This window comes from Mauremys mutica, chromosome 3 (assembly GCF_020497125.1).
Source record: "Mauremys mutica isolate MM-2020 ecotype Southern chromosome 3, ASM2049712v1, whole genome shotgun sequence".
In the NCBI taxonomy this organism is placed as follows: domain Eukaryota; kingdom Metazoa; phylum Chordata; order Testudines; family Geoemydidae; genus Mauremys; species Mauremys mutica.
This window is the reverse complement of record NC_059074.1, coordinates 20,983,612-21,000,066: the sequence shown is the minus strand read 5'-3', so window position 1 is coordinate 21,000,066 and position 16,455 is coordinate 20,983,612. Positions and strand designations below refer to the sequence as shown.

Here is a 16,455-nt window from a genome sequence, read left to right as displayed (position 1 = left end):
GTGGTTCCCAAACTTGGTTCCACCACTTCTGCAGGGAAAGCCCCTGGCGAGCCGGTCCGGTTTGTGTATCTGCAGCGTCCGCAGGTTCAAGTGATCGCAGCTCCCAGTGTCCGCGGTTCGCTTCTCCTGGCCAATGGGAACCAGTGCTGTAGACAATGGATCGTGTGATGTGGTCTGGATGAAAGCTGGAGGCATGTAGGTAAGTATAGCAGTCAGTAGGTTTCCGGTATAGGGTGGTGTTTATGTGACCATCGCTTATTAGCACTGTAGTGTCCAGGAAGTGGATCTCTTGTGTGGACTGGTCCAGGCTGAGGTTGATGGTGGGCTGGAAATTGTTGAAATCATGGTGGAGTTCCTCAAAGGCTTCTTTTCCATGGGTCCAGGTGATGAAGATGTCATCAATGTAGCACAAGTAGAGTAGGGGCGTTAGGGGACGATAGCTGAGGAAGCTTTGTTCTAAGTCAGCCATAAAAATGTTGGCATACTGTGGGGCCATGCGGGTACCCTTAGCAGTGCTGTTGACTTGAAGGTATACATAGTCCCCAAATGTGAAATAGTTGTGGGTGAGGACAAAGTCACAAAGTTCAGCCACCAGGTTTTCCATGACATTATCGGGGATACTGTTCCTGATGCCTTGTAGTCCATCTTTGTGTGGAATGTTGGTGTAGAAGGCTTCTACATCCATAGTGGCCAGGATGGTGTTTTCTGGAAGATCACCAATGGATTGCAGTTTCCTCAGGCAGTCAGTGGTGTCTCGAAGATAGCTGAGAGTGCTGGGAGTGTAGGGCCTGAGGAGAGAGTCTACATAGCCAGACAATCCTGCTGTCATGGTGCCAATGCCTGAGATGATGAGGTGTCCAGGATTCCCAGGTTTATGGATCTTGGGTAGCAGATAGAATACCCCTGGTTGGGGCTCTAGGGGTGTGTCTGTGCAGATTTGTTCCTATGCTTTTTCAGGGAGTTTCTTGAGCAGATGGTGTAGTTTCTTTTGGTAACCCTCAGTGGGATAAGAGGGTAATGGCCTGTAGAATGTGGTGTTAGAGAGCTGCCTAGCAGCCTCTTGTTCATATTCCAACCTATTCATGATGACAACACCTCCTTTGTCAGCCTTTTTGATTATGATGTCAGAGTTGTTCCTAAGGTTGTGGATGGCATTGTGTTCTACACGGCTGAGGTTCTGGGGCAAGTGATGCTGCTTTTCCACAATTTCAGCCCGTGCACATTGGCAGAAGCACTCTATGTAGAAGTCCAGTCTGTTGTTTCAATCTTCAGGAGGAGTCCACACCGAATCCTTCTTTTTGTAGTGTTGGTAAGGTTTCTGTGGATTAGTGTGCTGTTCAGAGGTGTGTTGGAAATTTTCCTTGAGTTGCGGACATCGAAAGTAGGATTCCAGATCACCACAGAACTGTATCATGTTTGTGGGGGTGGACGGGCAGAAGGAGAGGCCCCAAGATAGGACAGACTCTTCTGCCGAGCTAAGAGTATAGCTGGATAGATTAACAATATTGTTGGGTGAATTAAAGGAACCATTGTCGTGGCCCCTTGTGGCATGTAGTAGTTTAGGTAGTTTAGTGTTCTTTTTCCTTTGTAGAGAAGCAAAGTGTGTGTTGTAAATGGCTTCTCTCCCATCAAGAAAATAACTTTTACAGAAGTCAAAATTCTTGCAGACTATTCTGAAGTCAAGACGCTATTATCAGTTCACACTAAAGCTAAGCAGCCAATCTCTCAGGTAAGTGGTTGAATTAACTTTATGAAATCATTATTGTTTCTGGACTTCAGAAGGATGAAGACTTTATTAATGAGCTGTGAGGTAGACATGAAACAGAAGATTCATTAACTAACTGGATGGGGACCTCCCTCAAAATATCTATGAAAACACAGAGCATTCCACATGATCATAAGACCAAATAACATCACTTATTACCCTTGTCAACCCATATGAAGCATCATTCCCAGGTGCATGGTTAGGAAGATATAGAAACATAACAGTTGCCAGAACAAATCAGACCAGTGGTCCATGTAATTCAATATCATATTTCAGCTAGTGACCAGTACCAGATGATTCAGGGGATGGTGCAAAAGACCGTGTAGTAGTGGACAATTATGGAATAATTTCACAGGGGAAATTTCTTCCTAACTTAGCGCTAGTTGTTTTATTGTATGCCCTGAAGCAAGAGGAATTATATCAGACAGGCTTTTTTTTAAAAACTCTGTCTAGTGCAACTGACTGCTTACATTTATCCATATTAAATATTTATTCATTTTTTCTGTCTTACTGAACTTTTGGCCTCCGTGATATCTTGTAACAGTGAATTCCATAAGCTAATTATTAGTTGTGTAAAGAACTTAAATTTGTTACCTTTCAATTTTATTGAATGTCCTCCGGTTCTTGTATTACTCAAAAGAACCAATAGTGGGGCCCAGTTTATTTTTCCTATATTGTTCATTATTTTAAATACTACTAGCATGACCCTTCTGATTCATCTCCTCTCTAAACTAAACAGTATCAATCTTTTCAATTTTTCTTCATATAGAAGTCTTTGCAAACCTCTAATCATTTTGTCACTGGTCTCTGAACTCATTCTATGTCTGCTGTATTTTTTCGATGGTGTGACCAGAGCAGAACATAGTATTTAAGGTGAGGGTATGCCTGTGATTGATATAATGTAATCAAAATATCTTCAGTATTATTTTGTATCCAATTCTTCAAATACCCTAACATTTTGTAAGCTATTTTGACTACTACTGTACATTCAGCAGAGACTGTCATTGAGCTGCATATAATAACACAGAGATTTTGGTTTTTTGGGTGGTGGGAGGGTGGTTAGTTAATTTTGAACCCAGAAATGTCTAATAATTCCTTCTAATGTGCATTATGTTGAGCTTTATGAAGCCTCTCTGGAATTCCTCACAGCCATCTCAGCGCTTGACTAACTGAAATAAGTCTGTAATCATCAAGTTTTGCTACCTCACAGTTCATTCCTTCCTTAGATCATGAATAAATAATATGTTAAACTACACTGATCATCCTATGGATCCTTGGGGCACATCCCTGTTAAACATCTGCCATGCTGAAAATTCATCACTTATTCCTTCTCGTGGTTTTCTGTCACTGTGTCAATTTCTGATCCACGTTAGTAATTTCTCTCTCACCTCTGACTACTTGGTTTCCCCAGACTTGTAGGAGGGATTTCATCAAAGCCTTTTTGAAAATCCAAATTAATTTTATTAACTGGTTTTCTTTTATCCATTATTCTGTTTACATTCTCAAAGAATACTAGTAGATATGAGAGGTGTGGGTTTAAAAAAAAAAGGAAGTCAAGCTTGTTTGTCTCTATCATGGCACATCAGTCTAGATTCTGCAAGGTAATCTTTCATTATTGTTTTGACCACTGGTCTACAGTTTTGAGGATCACCTCTAGCACCTTTTAAAGACAGGTTCAATGTCAAACCCTTTGGTACAGTAGATTATTTTCATGAGATATTAGATATAGGTTTCTTAGCAACTCGGCCACTGCATTATTGTACTCCTTCAGTACTCATGGATACCTGTCATCCAGTCCTGCTGACTTGTTACCCTTTAAATTACCTACTCCCTCCAGCACCTCCTCACTTAACACTTTGACCTCTCATACTGCCTCATCTTTATTATCTGAAAAATTAATTATGGGATGAGTATCTCACCACTGTGAAAGTTACTAGCGACCCCCCTTTCTACTAGCAGGCAGCCATTAGGGGAAAGCAGAAGCCTCACGTACACAGTAACCTGAACTTTTGAACTGTCTTTTCTCCTCTGCCTTGAAGCAGAGGGAATTGGCTCCAAACCGGTTTTCACTGACCAGATAGCAGAAGTACGGGGTCTAGCAACCACCAATCAAGTGTTAACACGGCAAGGGTCTTTGTCTGAATGTGTATAAAGGATCTGTGAAATTTGTGTAAGACAGAGTCTTCTGTACCAAGGTGCAGGGCTGTCCTTTCTTCTGCAGAATAAAGCAATCTTTTCCTTATCCCTGTCAGGCTGTTATTGGCTCTCAGCTAGACGAACCCGATATTTTGGTAACAGTTTCTGGCGACCCAGATGGGACACTCCTAGCTCCGACACTGGACTCCCGACGGCTGCGGCGAACTAGGAACGGTGCCAACGGGGTGTTTAGCCCCTCTTTCTCTGCTTCACCGCGGCCCCTGGGGTTCATGTTCCGATAAGGTAAGTCCTAATAGGATAAGGAAACACTATCTGGTTCTGGTTCTGTTCTGTTCTGGTTAACCGATTACTGTTTTTCTGCTTTATACATTTGGGCGTTAGATGCGTGGGCGGAACTGAGCCTCTCATTCGTAATTCCTCAGGGTGGAAGCCATAGCATGCGATGAAGCTCTGAGGTTGAATTGGGATCCTTCTGTCCCGTCCCCTGTAGCGGTCAGTGTAAGTAGAAGTAGAAAATCCTGGATTAGACCATAATTTCCTCTGCTCTCTGTTTAATTCTCAGTTTGAGTGTCAGAAAACAGATGGGTGGGTCTCAGAGCAAACCCACTAAGAATAGCCCTTTGGATTATATGTTAAGTAAATGGCCTTTACCCAGTGTTCAAAAAGGGATGTCAAGAAAGCGCTTTTTGCAACTTTGCACCCAGGATTGGCCAGCCTCGGGAACTGCATGGCCCGAGTACGGCTCCTTTGATATTCCTACCTATTTAACCCCCTTGCGCCTGACATTGGAAAACCAGGCACTGGGGCAAATGAACTATTGATATTTGTGGGACGATGAGGCTCGTCGTCGCCTAAAGAAGGTACAGATTCAGGCCCCTCTATTCCCAAAAGCTTCTGCCCCTCACGAAGCCAATTATTGGGAGGATATCCCCCCCATGTACTGTCCTAGACCGCAGCCACCCCCGCCAGCACCATTGCCAGATGCGGCGGATCCGGATAGAGTGGCAGTTGTAACGAGACAGATCCCGCTGACGAAAATTAAGGACGCCATAATTCAAGTCAGTGACTCAACTAATGAAGCAACCAGCAGTGGGTACACTACTTCCCTGTCTGTTCCCTTTCCTAGTCCGTCCCATACAAGAAAAGGGGCACTCTATGGGGAAAAGGTAGTTAATATCCAGGCACCCCTCCGGACCATCCCAGTCCCCACAACGGATGGAAATGTCATAGACTGTTATGTTCATGTCCCATTGTTCACTGCAGACCTTATGAACTGGCAAGCCACTACACCTCGCCTTAGGGACGACCCGGACGTCGTTCATAGGCGATTCTGCACCATTTTCCAGTCTCATAATCCTGTGACAGTTGGCGAGACGTGGGACAACTTCTGGATTGCCTACTGTGCACGGAGGAGAAAGAGCGAGTCCTAAGGGGGGCCCGGGAGGCTGCAGAGGCCGCCAACGATGGCTGCAGCTTTATAACCCTAGTCAACCCAGCCCAATGGAACCCGAATAATTTGACTCACCAGGCAGAGCTAAAAAGATTCCTGGACTATATTCTGACAGGTATAAAACAAGCAGAAGAAAGAACTCTAGATTGGTCCAAGGTCCATAATACTGTGCAAGGAAAGAAAGAACACCCCTCCGACTTTTATGAAAGACTTTGTAAATCATTTTGTACCTATACTAACATAGACCCCAAGGCCACGGACACACAGTCCATGGTCAGGCTTATTTTTATCTCTCAGTCAGCCCCGGACATCAAGAAGCGGTTGCAGCAGCTCGAGGGCGCTGAGGGAAAATCCCTGGAGGAACTGGTAAGCGTGGCCACCCGTGTATATCACACAAAGGGAAAAGTTCAAAAGACCAAACAGGTGAGAATGCTAGCGGCTCTTGTAAATGCTGAAAATGAAAAACAAGGAGGGTGGAAAGGCCCCCCCAAGTGGCAACCAAAAACAGATCACGGGGGGCCCCCGAGTCGCGTCAAAGATATGTGTAACTACTGCAAGCAGCTCGGTCACTGGAAGAGAGAGTGTCCAAACCGACGTACCGGACGCCAGCCCTGTTGCCCAGACCGACCTCAGCAACAGATGGCTGTGGAAAGAACAGACGCTGTTGATAGTGAGGAATGACGGCGACCAGGGGGTCCTCTTGTCACCTATTCAAATTATTTTACTCCTTATGTTTGTTCCTCCACAGACCCCCAGGTTCACCTAACTTTGGGAGGAACTGCCTATTCTTGTCTTTTGGACTCAGGGGCTGCCCTTTCTACTGTTACTTCCAAGCCGAAGAAGGGAAGCCTCACAAATAAAAGCATTCCGGTAATGGGAATAGGCGGAAAGCCATTTAACTGTTCTGTATTACAGGAGACTGCTGTAGAAATCTCTGGTGTCTTTGCCTCCCATGCCTTTTTGCTAGCTCCTGACTCTCCAGTTAATCTTTTGGGCAAAGATCTGTTGTGTAAGTTGCATGCTCAGATTTTCTTTTCAGATGACAAAATCATCCTTCGGTTGCCTCAAAACCAACTTCCCCAGCTGTGTGCTGTTCTGACCCAGGCTACCGAGGACCCGATCCAGCCGGCGGGCCCGATAATCCTACCTGAACGACTCAGACAGAAGGTAAAAGCCTCCCTATGGGGCACTTCAAAGGCAGACTTGAGCACCCTCCAGACAGAGCCAGTACAAATAACTCTGAAGCCAGGCACTGACATTCCTCAAATTCGTCAGTATCCCATCCCCCGAGAAGCTCTGCTTGGCCTCCGGAGTCTTATCACCACATTCCTGCCGTTGGGAGTGCTAGTTCGCACCAAGTCTCCTTTCAACACCCCCATTCTGCCAGTCAAAAAATCTGACATGAATTCAAAGAAAAAACCGGTATACCAGTTTGTTCAGGACTTGCATGCAGTGAATAAGGCTGTTCAAGCTAGACACAACGTGGTACCTAACCCTCACACAATCCTGACTGCCATTCCAGCAGGTACCGTTTGTTATTCAGTAATAAATTTGTGTAATGCCTTTTTCAGTATTCCTCTAAATCAAAACAGTTGGGATATCTTTGCATTTACATAAACAGACCCAGAGACCAGGAAAGCAAAACAACTGACCTGGACTCGACTACCGCAAGAATATGTTAAGTCTCCAACTATTTTCTCCTCTATCCTGACACGTGATTTAGCTGATATTAGCCTACCGGGTGGGTCTACGTATCTCCTGTATGTGGATGATGTCCTGGTTTGCTCCCCGGATCAGGTAACATGTAAAATGGACACTATTTACTTGCTAAATTGTTTGGCAGAGAAAGGACATAAAGTATCTCCTTCTAAGCTTCAGTTTGCTAAAAACACGGTAACCTATCTTGGTCATGTGCTCACCCTCGGGCATCGAGCATTATCCAGAACCCGCATCCAGTCAATCCTTAATATTCCCCGACCAAAGACAAAACGTAAAATGCGGGGATTTCTGGGCCTTGCAGGATTTTGCCGTTCCTGAATTCCGGGCTTTGGGAAAATGGCAAAACCTCTATTTGAACAGATCACCCATGATGCCAAGGAGCCCCTCCACTGGGACTCTGGGGCTGTTAAAGCCTTCCAGAAAATTAAAACAGCTTTGGCCTCAGCCCCAGCCATTGAACTCCCTGATTATCCAAAACCATTTGTTCGTTATGTACATAAGCGGCTAGGTGTGGCCTCTGGTGTCCTTACTCAGACCTTTGGGCCTAAGAAACGACCTGTGGCCTATTATTCCCAAAAATTGAATGCTGTAGCGCAAGGCTTTCCTGGCTGCCTCCGAGCAGTGGTTGCTGCTGGTCTCCTGGTACCCCAAGCAGAAAAAATTACCTTGGGCCATCCAATGACCCTACGGACCCCACATGCAGCCCAACAACTGTTAGTCCAAAAGGGCACTCAACATTTAACCTGTCAAAGACTAACGCACTTAAAAGTTTCTTTATTATCCAGGACGAACTTAAAAATTAAACAATGCCATACCTTGAACCCTGCCACCCTTTTACCTTTCCCGGACAACGATCACGAGCCCTCACATAATTGTCTTCAAGTAGTACAACATAAAAAAAAACCTCAACAAGATATTTCAGACGTGCCCATTCCAAATGCTGAACTGGAGATGTACACAGATGGCTCAGCACAAGTCGTGGAGGGCCAACAAATATCTGGATTTGCAGTAACTACTCAGTTTGATGTATTACAGTCTGCTCCCCTGGGACCCTCCACCTCAGCCCAGGCGGCAGAATTGGTAGCCCTCACCCGAGCATGTGAGTTGGCAGCAGGTCAGTCGGTAAACATATATACTGACTCGAAATATGCCTTTGGTGTTTGCCATGCCACAGGCCAACCGTGGGCAGAACTGTGGGTTTATTACCTCCAGTGGCACTAAGGTAGCACATGGGCCCTTGATCCTGAAATTATTGGAAGCCATACATTTGCCATCTGAGGTTGCCATCATCCATATTCGGGCCCATCAAAAGGAAAACGATCCCACCGTCTGTGGGAACCGGCTGGCTAATACAGCTTCGAAAGCAGCCTCCCTACAACCTTATGTTGCCAACCAAATGGTACTCACATCCTCTCCCCCGCCAACTCCAGTCCCAGTCCCTTTTACCCCTGAGCCAATAGAAGCTAAGCATTGGAAGAGCATGGGGGCCACCAAAACGCCAAGGGGAGAGTGGCAACTACCAGATAAAAAAAGGGCCTTGCCCCGAGCTGCTTTGCGGCCTGCCCTACTTAAACTACATCAGGAAACACACAGTAAAGCAAAGGCCATGGCAGCTACAGTGAATAGACTTTGGTATGCCCCTGAAGTGTTCCAGAAAGCTAAACGAGTCCTTGCCACCTGTGACATCTGTGCAAAATTCAATCCAAGGGGGGAACCTAAAGGCCCCCTCGGAGCCAGGTTATGGGCATACACGCCCTTTAAACAACTTCAAATTGACTACTCAGAAATGCCTAAGTGCCAAGGCTACAAGTACCTTCTTGTAATCGTGTGCCAACTAACTGGTTGAATCAAAGCATTCCCGACCAGACAAGCAACTGCCTTAAAAGTCGGTTTACTAAACTTACTAAACCACGTCATTCCTAGGTTTGGCCCGCCTAGGTCTATCGACTCTAATCAAAGGACTCATTTCACTGCCCAGGTTATTCAAAACATTGTGAAGGCCCTATGTATTCCCTGGCTTCTACACACCCCTTAAAGACCACCATCTTCCAAACAAGTAAAAAAATAAACCAAACTTTAAAACTTAAACTCTCTAAACTGTGTGCTCAGATTGGGTTAAAGTGGCTTCAGGCCCTAACTCTGGCCCTTCTGGCAGTTCAAACTGCCCCTAGAGGCCGGCTCCGTCTCTCACCCTTTAAACTTTTATTTGGCAGGCCATACACCGGATTTGCTGATCCAGGACCTGTAACTGATTTAGCCACTTGGGGTGACGAGGAGCTAACCAAATATGCTGTTTCCCTCCAAACCACTCTCATATCTCTTCACAGGTACGCAGCTCAATTTCAGTCCCTACCCGCTGATGTCCCTGCCCATCGGATCACCCCGGGAGATTGGGTCTATGTAAAAAAGTGAAAGCACAAGCCTCTCCAACCCCGGTGGGCGGGCCCTTTCCAAGTCCTCCTTACCTCCCACACTGCAATTCAAGTAAAAGAACGGGACACTTGGATTCACCACACCCAAGTCAAGGTAGCTCCTAGGCCGGGGCCAGAAGCAGACAACTCCGGACCTCGAGGGAGCCCCGCTAGCTCTTCCCACCGCGACCCAAAAGAGCCTAAAGCAGACAATACCTGAAAGGCTAAACCTCTCAAGGTACTAAAACTCCTGTTCCGGCAAAATAAATCCTAAAACTTTATAGTTATAAATTTCCGGGTGGTGGTATAATGGCTACTTCCTTTAAGTTTGTCCTTTGTACATGCCAACCCCCACCCAGCGGCCGGGTCCTTGCAGCGACTGGCCACATTGGGACACCTGTCTGACTGTGTCACCAAACCCGTTCTGAGGAAAAAATAGGGTTGTGGGCTGTACCTGCAAATCTCTCTAAAGTACTCTCCTTACAAATAGTACAAAAAACTAAATAAGCGTAAATAAAAAAAATATCAGTACAATAAGTATAAAATTGTGTCTAAAGTTTGGCATTATTACTGGGCAGCTAAGGGGGTCCCTCTTTTTAATATCCTTGGGATTGGGTATAAATTGCCCCTTTGTTGGAAAAATGCCAAGGGAATTGGGAGGGAAGTAGGCTACCTTCCCCTTAAAACCTGTGACCAAACCCTTCGGTTTAATGTCAACACTGGAACCCTTCATCCCTTAAATACCCCTGAGAACGCCCAGAACCCCCCTTGTCGCCTGCAAAGGGCCTTCACTATACAATCAACAGGCGTCCGTTATCAAAAGCAGTGGTTTCCCTCATTCCTCCCATTAAGCCCCATAAATAAAACACATGCGTATTATATGAATATTTACTCTGGCATTCTGCTGCCTCTCCCATCCCTTGAAAAAATAACTAGGTTCCCAAACTCCATGGGAACACTCGCAAGTTTCACAGCTAACATATTTAAGGTCACGTACTGTGGGGGCATCCTAAATGCTACCCATGCCCTAGAACACTTAAATGTATCCCATTAAAGGTGTCAGAATCGCATAGTGGGTAACTCCAAGCACTGGGATGAGCATGTGGCCTGGCGCCATGCAGTCGCGGGTAATACCCTTACCCTCTATTTAAAGGCCCCGGCTTGTATTTTATCTGTGGCCATAGTGACTACAAAGCTCTCCCTCCAGGTTGGCAAGGTCGGTGTAATGTGGCCCGGGTGCTACCAAATGTCCAAATAAACAACACTTTAAATTCCAGCCAGATCCTCAACCTGGGAAGCTATTCTCACAAGCTCTTTACTCTCTCCATAAGAACTCAAGCAAAATGCGCCGTAAACCCCCTAGTAGTCAGGCAAACGGAATTTTATTACTTTGTTCGTGCACTCATTCCTAAATTAAAAGTAGCTAAGCTAAAAAAAGCAGTAGTAAATATTTCTGCAAAACTCAAAAAAACAGCTAATGCATCAATAAACGCTTTTCAAAAGCTGCAACAAAAAATTAATAAGGTAGCAAAAGTAGCTTTGCAAAATAAACGTGCTAAATGCCATAAATGCTAAATTAGGGGGAGCTTGTGCTCACATTGAAAAAAAATGTTATTTTTATATTAATCACTCTGGCTCAATTAAAAAAAATGTACAAGCTATTAAAAATGCTGCTGTTGTTTTTCATGCTGTATTTCTTAATCACACCTTTAGTTTTAAAAACCTCCTCCCAAACCTTGGGTCATGGTTTACGGGGCTCTTCTGTACAATTGCTAAGTAAATTATTTTCTTTCTTTTCTTTTTATATGTTATTTAAATAATAATACAATGTACTAAATGTCTATGTAATGCTATAACCAAAAGCTCTGCTGTCCAAAAAAAATCCCAGTATCTGTCCCTCCAGCTTAATCGCAAATTGCATAATGGGCCTGACAATTTGGGCTTGTCAGGCCTGAAGGGGGGCTGTAAAAATTACTAGCAACCCTCCTTTCCACTAGCAAGCAGCCATTAGAAAAAAGCAGAAGCCTCACATACACAGTAACCTGAACTTTTAAACTGTCTTTTCTCCTCTGCCTTAAAGCAGAGAAAACTGGCTCCAAACCGGTTTTCACTTAGCAGAAGTGATAGCAGAAGTACGGGTTCTGGCAACCACCAATCAAGTGTTAACACAGCAAGGGTCTTTGTCTAAATGTGTATAAAAAATCTGTAAAATTTATGTAAAACAAAGTCTTCTGTACCAAGGTGCAGGGCTCTCCTTTCTTCTTATCCTTTTTCCCTATCAGGCTGTTATTGGCTCTCAGCTAAACAAACCTGATATTTCGGTAACACCACCAATCTCTTTGGCAGAGACTGAATCAAGGAAATCATTCAGTTTCTCTATATCCTTATTCTATGTAATTGCATTATTTTCTTCCTTGTAATGTGATGGGGTCAACTGGTCTTTCACAGATACCTACTTGATTTTTTCCAAAGCCTTTCAGCCTGACTCATCTTCTATATTGCACTGTAGATTTGTTAAACATACAGGGTGCTCAATATACTGAAAAATCTAAAAATTCACAAACTTTTGGCTGTAGCCTGAAATAAGTTTTATTTTTAGTATCTTGAGCAGATTGCTGTTACTTTTGAAAAATCTTCTATCTTCCTTAAGGTATTTCTATGCCCCCCCCATTATCGTAGCATTCGACCACCTTGTGATGCTGGCTAAGATGGATATTGAACTTTAAACACTAAACACATTGTTATAACTTTATGAAACACTTGTAAGTTGCTGCATGCATTAATTTCACCTAAAATATCTTTATCACATGCTATAAGGTAATATTAAAGTTTTTGCTTTATAGCTGTAAAAAAATGTTTGCCCTGAAATTGTGAATCTATCAGAAGGGATCATCTCCTGCTCATCAAGAAGGCTATCAAAACAAAATGGGCCATTGTGGGATATCACAATACAGAAACGTTGTTAATTGCCCCTTCATACTCATGAAGACATTACATTCAAAAGGGCTTATCTCATCATCTTGAATTCTGGAAGAAGGAAATAAAGATGGTCAACAAGAAAATTTTTCATCTCTTTTGTTCTTTTGACCCTCACAGGGCTGGAGCTATGAAACAAAAGCAGAGATCCCCAGGATCAACCTAAAAGACATTCAGTACTGATAGATTACTACAACTCTGTCACCTTTTGGAATCATAGACTGTAACTCATTTCTGTACAGTACCTGCTCACTTAACATCCTCCCAGTTAATGTTGTTTCGTTATTTAGGTCACTGACCTATTAGAGAACATAGTCCTTTAAAGTCCTGCAATGTTCCATTATAACGTTGTTTGGCTCCCCCTGCTCCACCCACCTGCGCTCCTGCCAGGGAGCGGGGTTGGGGCCCAAGGCTTCCCCCACTCCGCCCACTCGGCATTCCAGCTGGGGAGCAGGGTCGGGGTGCGGGGGCTTGCCCGTTCCCCGGCTGGAACACTTGGCGGGTGGAGTGGGGCAAGCCCCCACGGTCTGACCCCCGCTACACCCCTGCCTCAACCAATCTGCACAATCATCATTGGTGAGTGCAGTATTAAATTGTTTGTTGACAATTATTTAAAACTTATACTGTATATGTATCTAATGTCTTTTGTCTGGCAAAAAAAAATGTCCCTGGAACCAAACCCTCCCCTCCTCATTTACATTAATTCTTATGAGGAAATTGGATTCACTTAACATCATTTTGCTTAAAGTTGCATTTTTCAAGAACATAACTAGGACGTTAAGTGACAAGTTACTGTATATATTTGCCTGCTTTAACCTGTAAAGAATGTTTTAATTTCTTTTTCCTAGTTAATAAACCCTCACTTAGATTACTACAGGATTGGCTATAATCATTGCCTTTGGTAAGAGAGCTAAGATATAAAATGACTGGGGGTAAATGACTGGTGTCTTGGGACTGGAGGCAACCCGAATCTTTTGTGATCTTTGGTGTATAGCACCCAACTATCACTAAGGCCAGGTGGAGATTACAGACTTATATTGGTATAACTACATCCCTCAGTGTGTGAAAAATCCAGTGTAGACCTAACCCCAATGTAGACAGCGCTATGTTGGCAGGAGAGTTGCTCCCATCGACATGGCTACCACCTCTCTCAGAGGTGGATTAACTACACTGATGGGAGAAGCAGCTGCTGCTTTGCTGATATAGCGTTTTAGACCTGCCCTAAGTTCAGCTTGAACGAGACAGATTGGTGACAAGATAGACTGGAATGCCCAAGGGGACTGTCTGTCATAGGCACCAACTCCATGGGTGCTCCCCCCAGGGCTGGAGCACCCACAGAAAAAAATTAGTGGGTGCTTAGCACCCACTGGCAGCCAAGCTCTCCCCTCCCCTGCAGCACCTCCCGCCCACCTGCTTCCCCATCCATCAGCACCTTCCCCTCCCTCCAAGCGCCTCCCGCCCACCACAATCAGCTGTTTCATCAGAGGGAGAGTGGGGATGGGCATACAGGGGATAGGTGGTGGAACTGGGCAGGAAGGTGTGGGGGTGGGAAGAGGCAGGGCAGGGTGTGATCTGGGGTGGAACTGGGGGTTGAGCACCCCCTGGGCCCGGAGAAAGCCGGCACCTATGCTATCTGTGACTCCATGGTAAGACTGTTATAGTGCCTCAAGGGTTCACATTTGCTACTGGTTTGGTGAAATCTAATTATAGAACATACAACCAGATTGGCGTCTCTGCCCCGCTTTTTTGAGAGTCTGCTCCGAGGTTGGTGTTCGTGGCTATGAACCACTCCAGACAGCATGATACACCTCATCATCTTCAATGTATTTATCTTCACAACACCCCGTGGGCTGGGGAAGTGCTAGTATCCTCATTGTCCATTTGGAGAACTAAACAAAAAATAATGATGAGCCCAAGGTCACATGGGAATTCTGAGAAGGGGAAGAAAACTGGATCCATGTCTCCCAAGTCACCATCCTAACCATAGGATCATCCTTCTTCTCATCTTGGCCCCAATGACTTTCCCAAGGTTTTAAAGAAAGAGCTGAGACTAAAATAAGTTATGTTTGAGGAACCACGTGAGGTCAAATAGTTACGATGTGATGGGACCTGACTATAATGTAGCACAATGTATCAGGATTTGACAAACTGAAAAAGTACAAAGCTGTTCCTTTTGCATTAACTTCTGGTAGGGGGAAAAAGAAGGGTGAAAATAAAGAAGAGATAATTTATTGCCATTTGTGGTTGATGTTCAGCATGTTGAAATGATGAGCGGGGTTATCCTTCATGTACTGTCACATTTTGCAAAGCATCAGTAAAACTGAAGTTAGTCTAAGGGCTTGTCCACATGAATGTTTAATTTGTGGCAAACTGCAGCGTAACCCCCATACCAGCCTGCCATGGATTAACTATCCACGTGTATCCTGTGAATGTACATTAACAGTTTGGCAAAGTGCTTTTTTCTAGTCCTCTTTCACACGGGAGTAACTCAAAGTGCTCTAATGAACTGTTAGCACTCATCAGCAGGGTCCACATGGACAGCTAGTCCGCAGCAGGCTATTGCATGGTAGATTCACACCCCAGCTTGCCACTGATGAATTGTTCATGTAGACAAGAGTTTTTTATATTGCATTCACTACTTCATTCTGAGTTGTTTTACCCATTTTATTTTTAATCTCTTATCTCCCTCACTCCATTATTTCTTTATATTTAGTCTTACTTGTTTCATTAACGTAATAATCACTGATTTCACCGAGGAGGGAGGTCAGCTTTTAAAAAAAAAGAAATCAATGACTCAATGTTATGTTTCCCGTTCAGGATTTCTGAGTAACAAGGTAAAGCCAGCATTCAGTGCTTAATAGGGTCAAAAACATGGAACTAGCAGACCGACTCCCCTCGCATTTCTTTGAACACCTGATGAATTGGCCTCATTGATTTAGAAATGAACATCAGAAAGAAACATCCATCGTTTCAAGCAAGAGTTAAACTACCAAGCTAAAATACAACCTCTCGCGGGTAAAACTAAATTAAAAGATACCAGAGCAATCCTGGGGAGTTAAGTGGATTCGAAGGGGAAAGAAAATATCGTCTAGGTTAAGTTTTATAAAGTTTCATCTGCAACTGGACTCAGGGTTTTCTTGGCATTGTTTTGTCCTTACAATAAAGGAGATCCTCTAACTATGGAACAAGATTTATCACAGATGTCAAAACTCTGAAAGGGGGTCATAATTTTTTATACTCCTTTCCCATGTTCTTCCCGTACTCTAGTATAAAATGTCCAGAAAAGTTTCATAATGACTTAGTAGATGCTCGTTGTGCAGCTTAGGGTATATATGGCCAGATTCAGCCCTAGAATGTACTGACAGCTTTCCACAGAGAGTTATGACATTGCCTCAGTGACTCTGGCCCCATAACTAAGATTTGCAGTGTGCCACTTTCATATGTGGTGTTATTATAAATGCTTCCTAAATAGATTGCTGCTTAGACATCCTGATAACTAATCCACTCAGCATAGTTACAGTATGGAAAATATTTCATGTTCGAATTATGTGAAATATTGTCTCTTCTTATCTCTGGGATACATTATCCCCACAAATACTGAAAATGCTGTAGCAAAAGGTTTATCTGGCCTAATTATCATGTATGGAGGAAAGAAAACCTTGCATAATTGCATTTTGTTCCTCATGAGCATTTAACTCATTTTTGTGTTCACTGAAAACACTTTCTTTTGGTATGAAATGACCAAGAATTATGATTCGTTCTCACGTCTGCACTAGGAGCTGGTGGTGTGATTCCCCTGCTCATGTACACATGCCCACACTAGCTTTCATGAAGCTAGCACAAGAATAAATAGATGTGTAGCCATGGTAGCACAGGTAGTAGCAGCAGAGGCATGGCTGAGCCATGCCCAGGATTTACCCACCAATTTCAGGTAGGTTTGCACTCTGCATGCCTCAGCCAGGCCTCCACTGCCACTA

The 16,455-nt window shown here is 44.1% G+C and overlaps 1 protein-coding gene across 1 annotated transcript; it reads left to right on the top strand.

The window, feature by feature from the left end:
* Positions 1-5,810: 5,810 nt before the first annotated feature.
* LOC123367106 lies at positions 5,811-13,159 on the top strand. Its single transcript, XM_045011127.1, has 3 exons — positions 5,811-6,897; positions 9,419-9,740; positions 12,599-13,159. The coding sequence occupies exons 1-2, from the start codon at positions 6,246-6,248 to the stop codon at positions 9,493-9,495; spliced, it is 729 nt and encodes a 242-aa protein (XP_044867062.1). The 5' UTR covers positions 5,811-6,245; the 3' UTR covers positions 9,496-9,740; positions 12,599-13,159.
* Positions 13,160-16,455: the final 3,296 nt, after the last annotated feature.

Excerpts from the sequence above, each read along its gene's own strand:
- LOC123367106 (XM_045011127.1), top strand. The coding sequence starts at position 6,246 with ATGGGAATAGGCGGAAAGCCATTTAACTGTTCTGTATTACAGGAGACT. Across the intron at positions 6,898-9,418 it reads CCTGACTGCCATTCCAGCAG|GTACGCAGCTCAATTTCAGT; the intron begins GTACCGTTTGTT and ends ATCTCTTCACAG.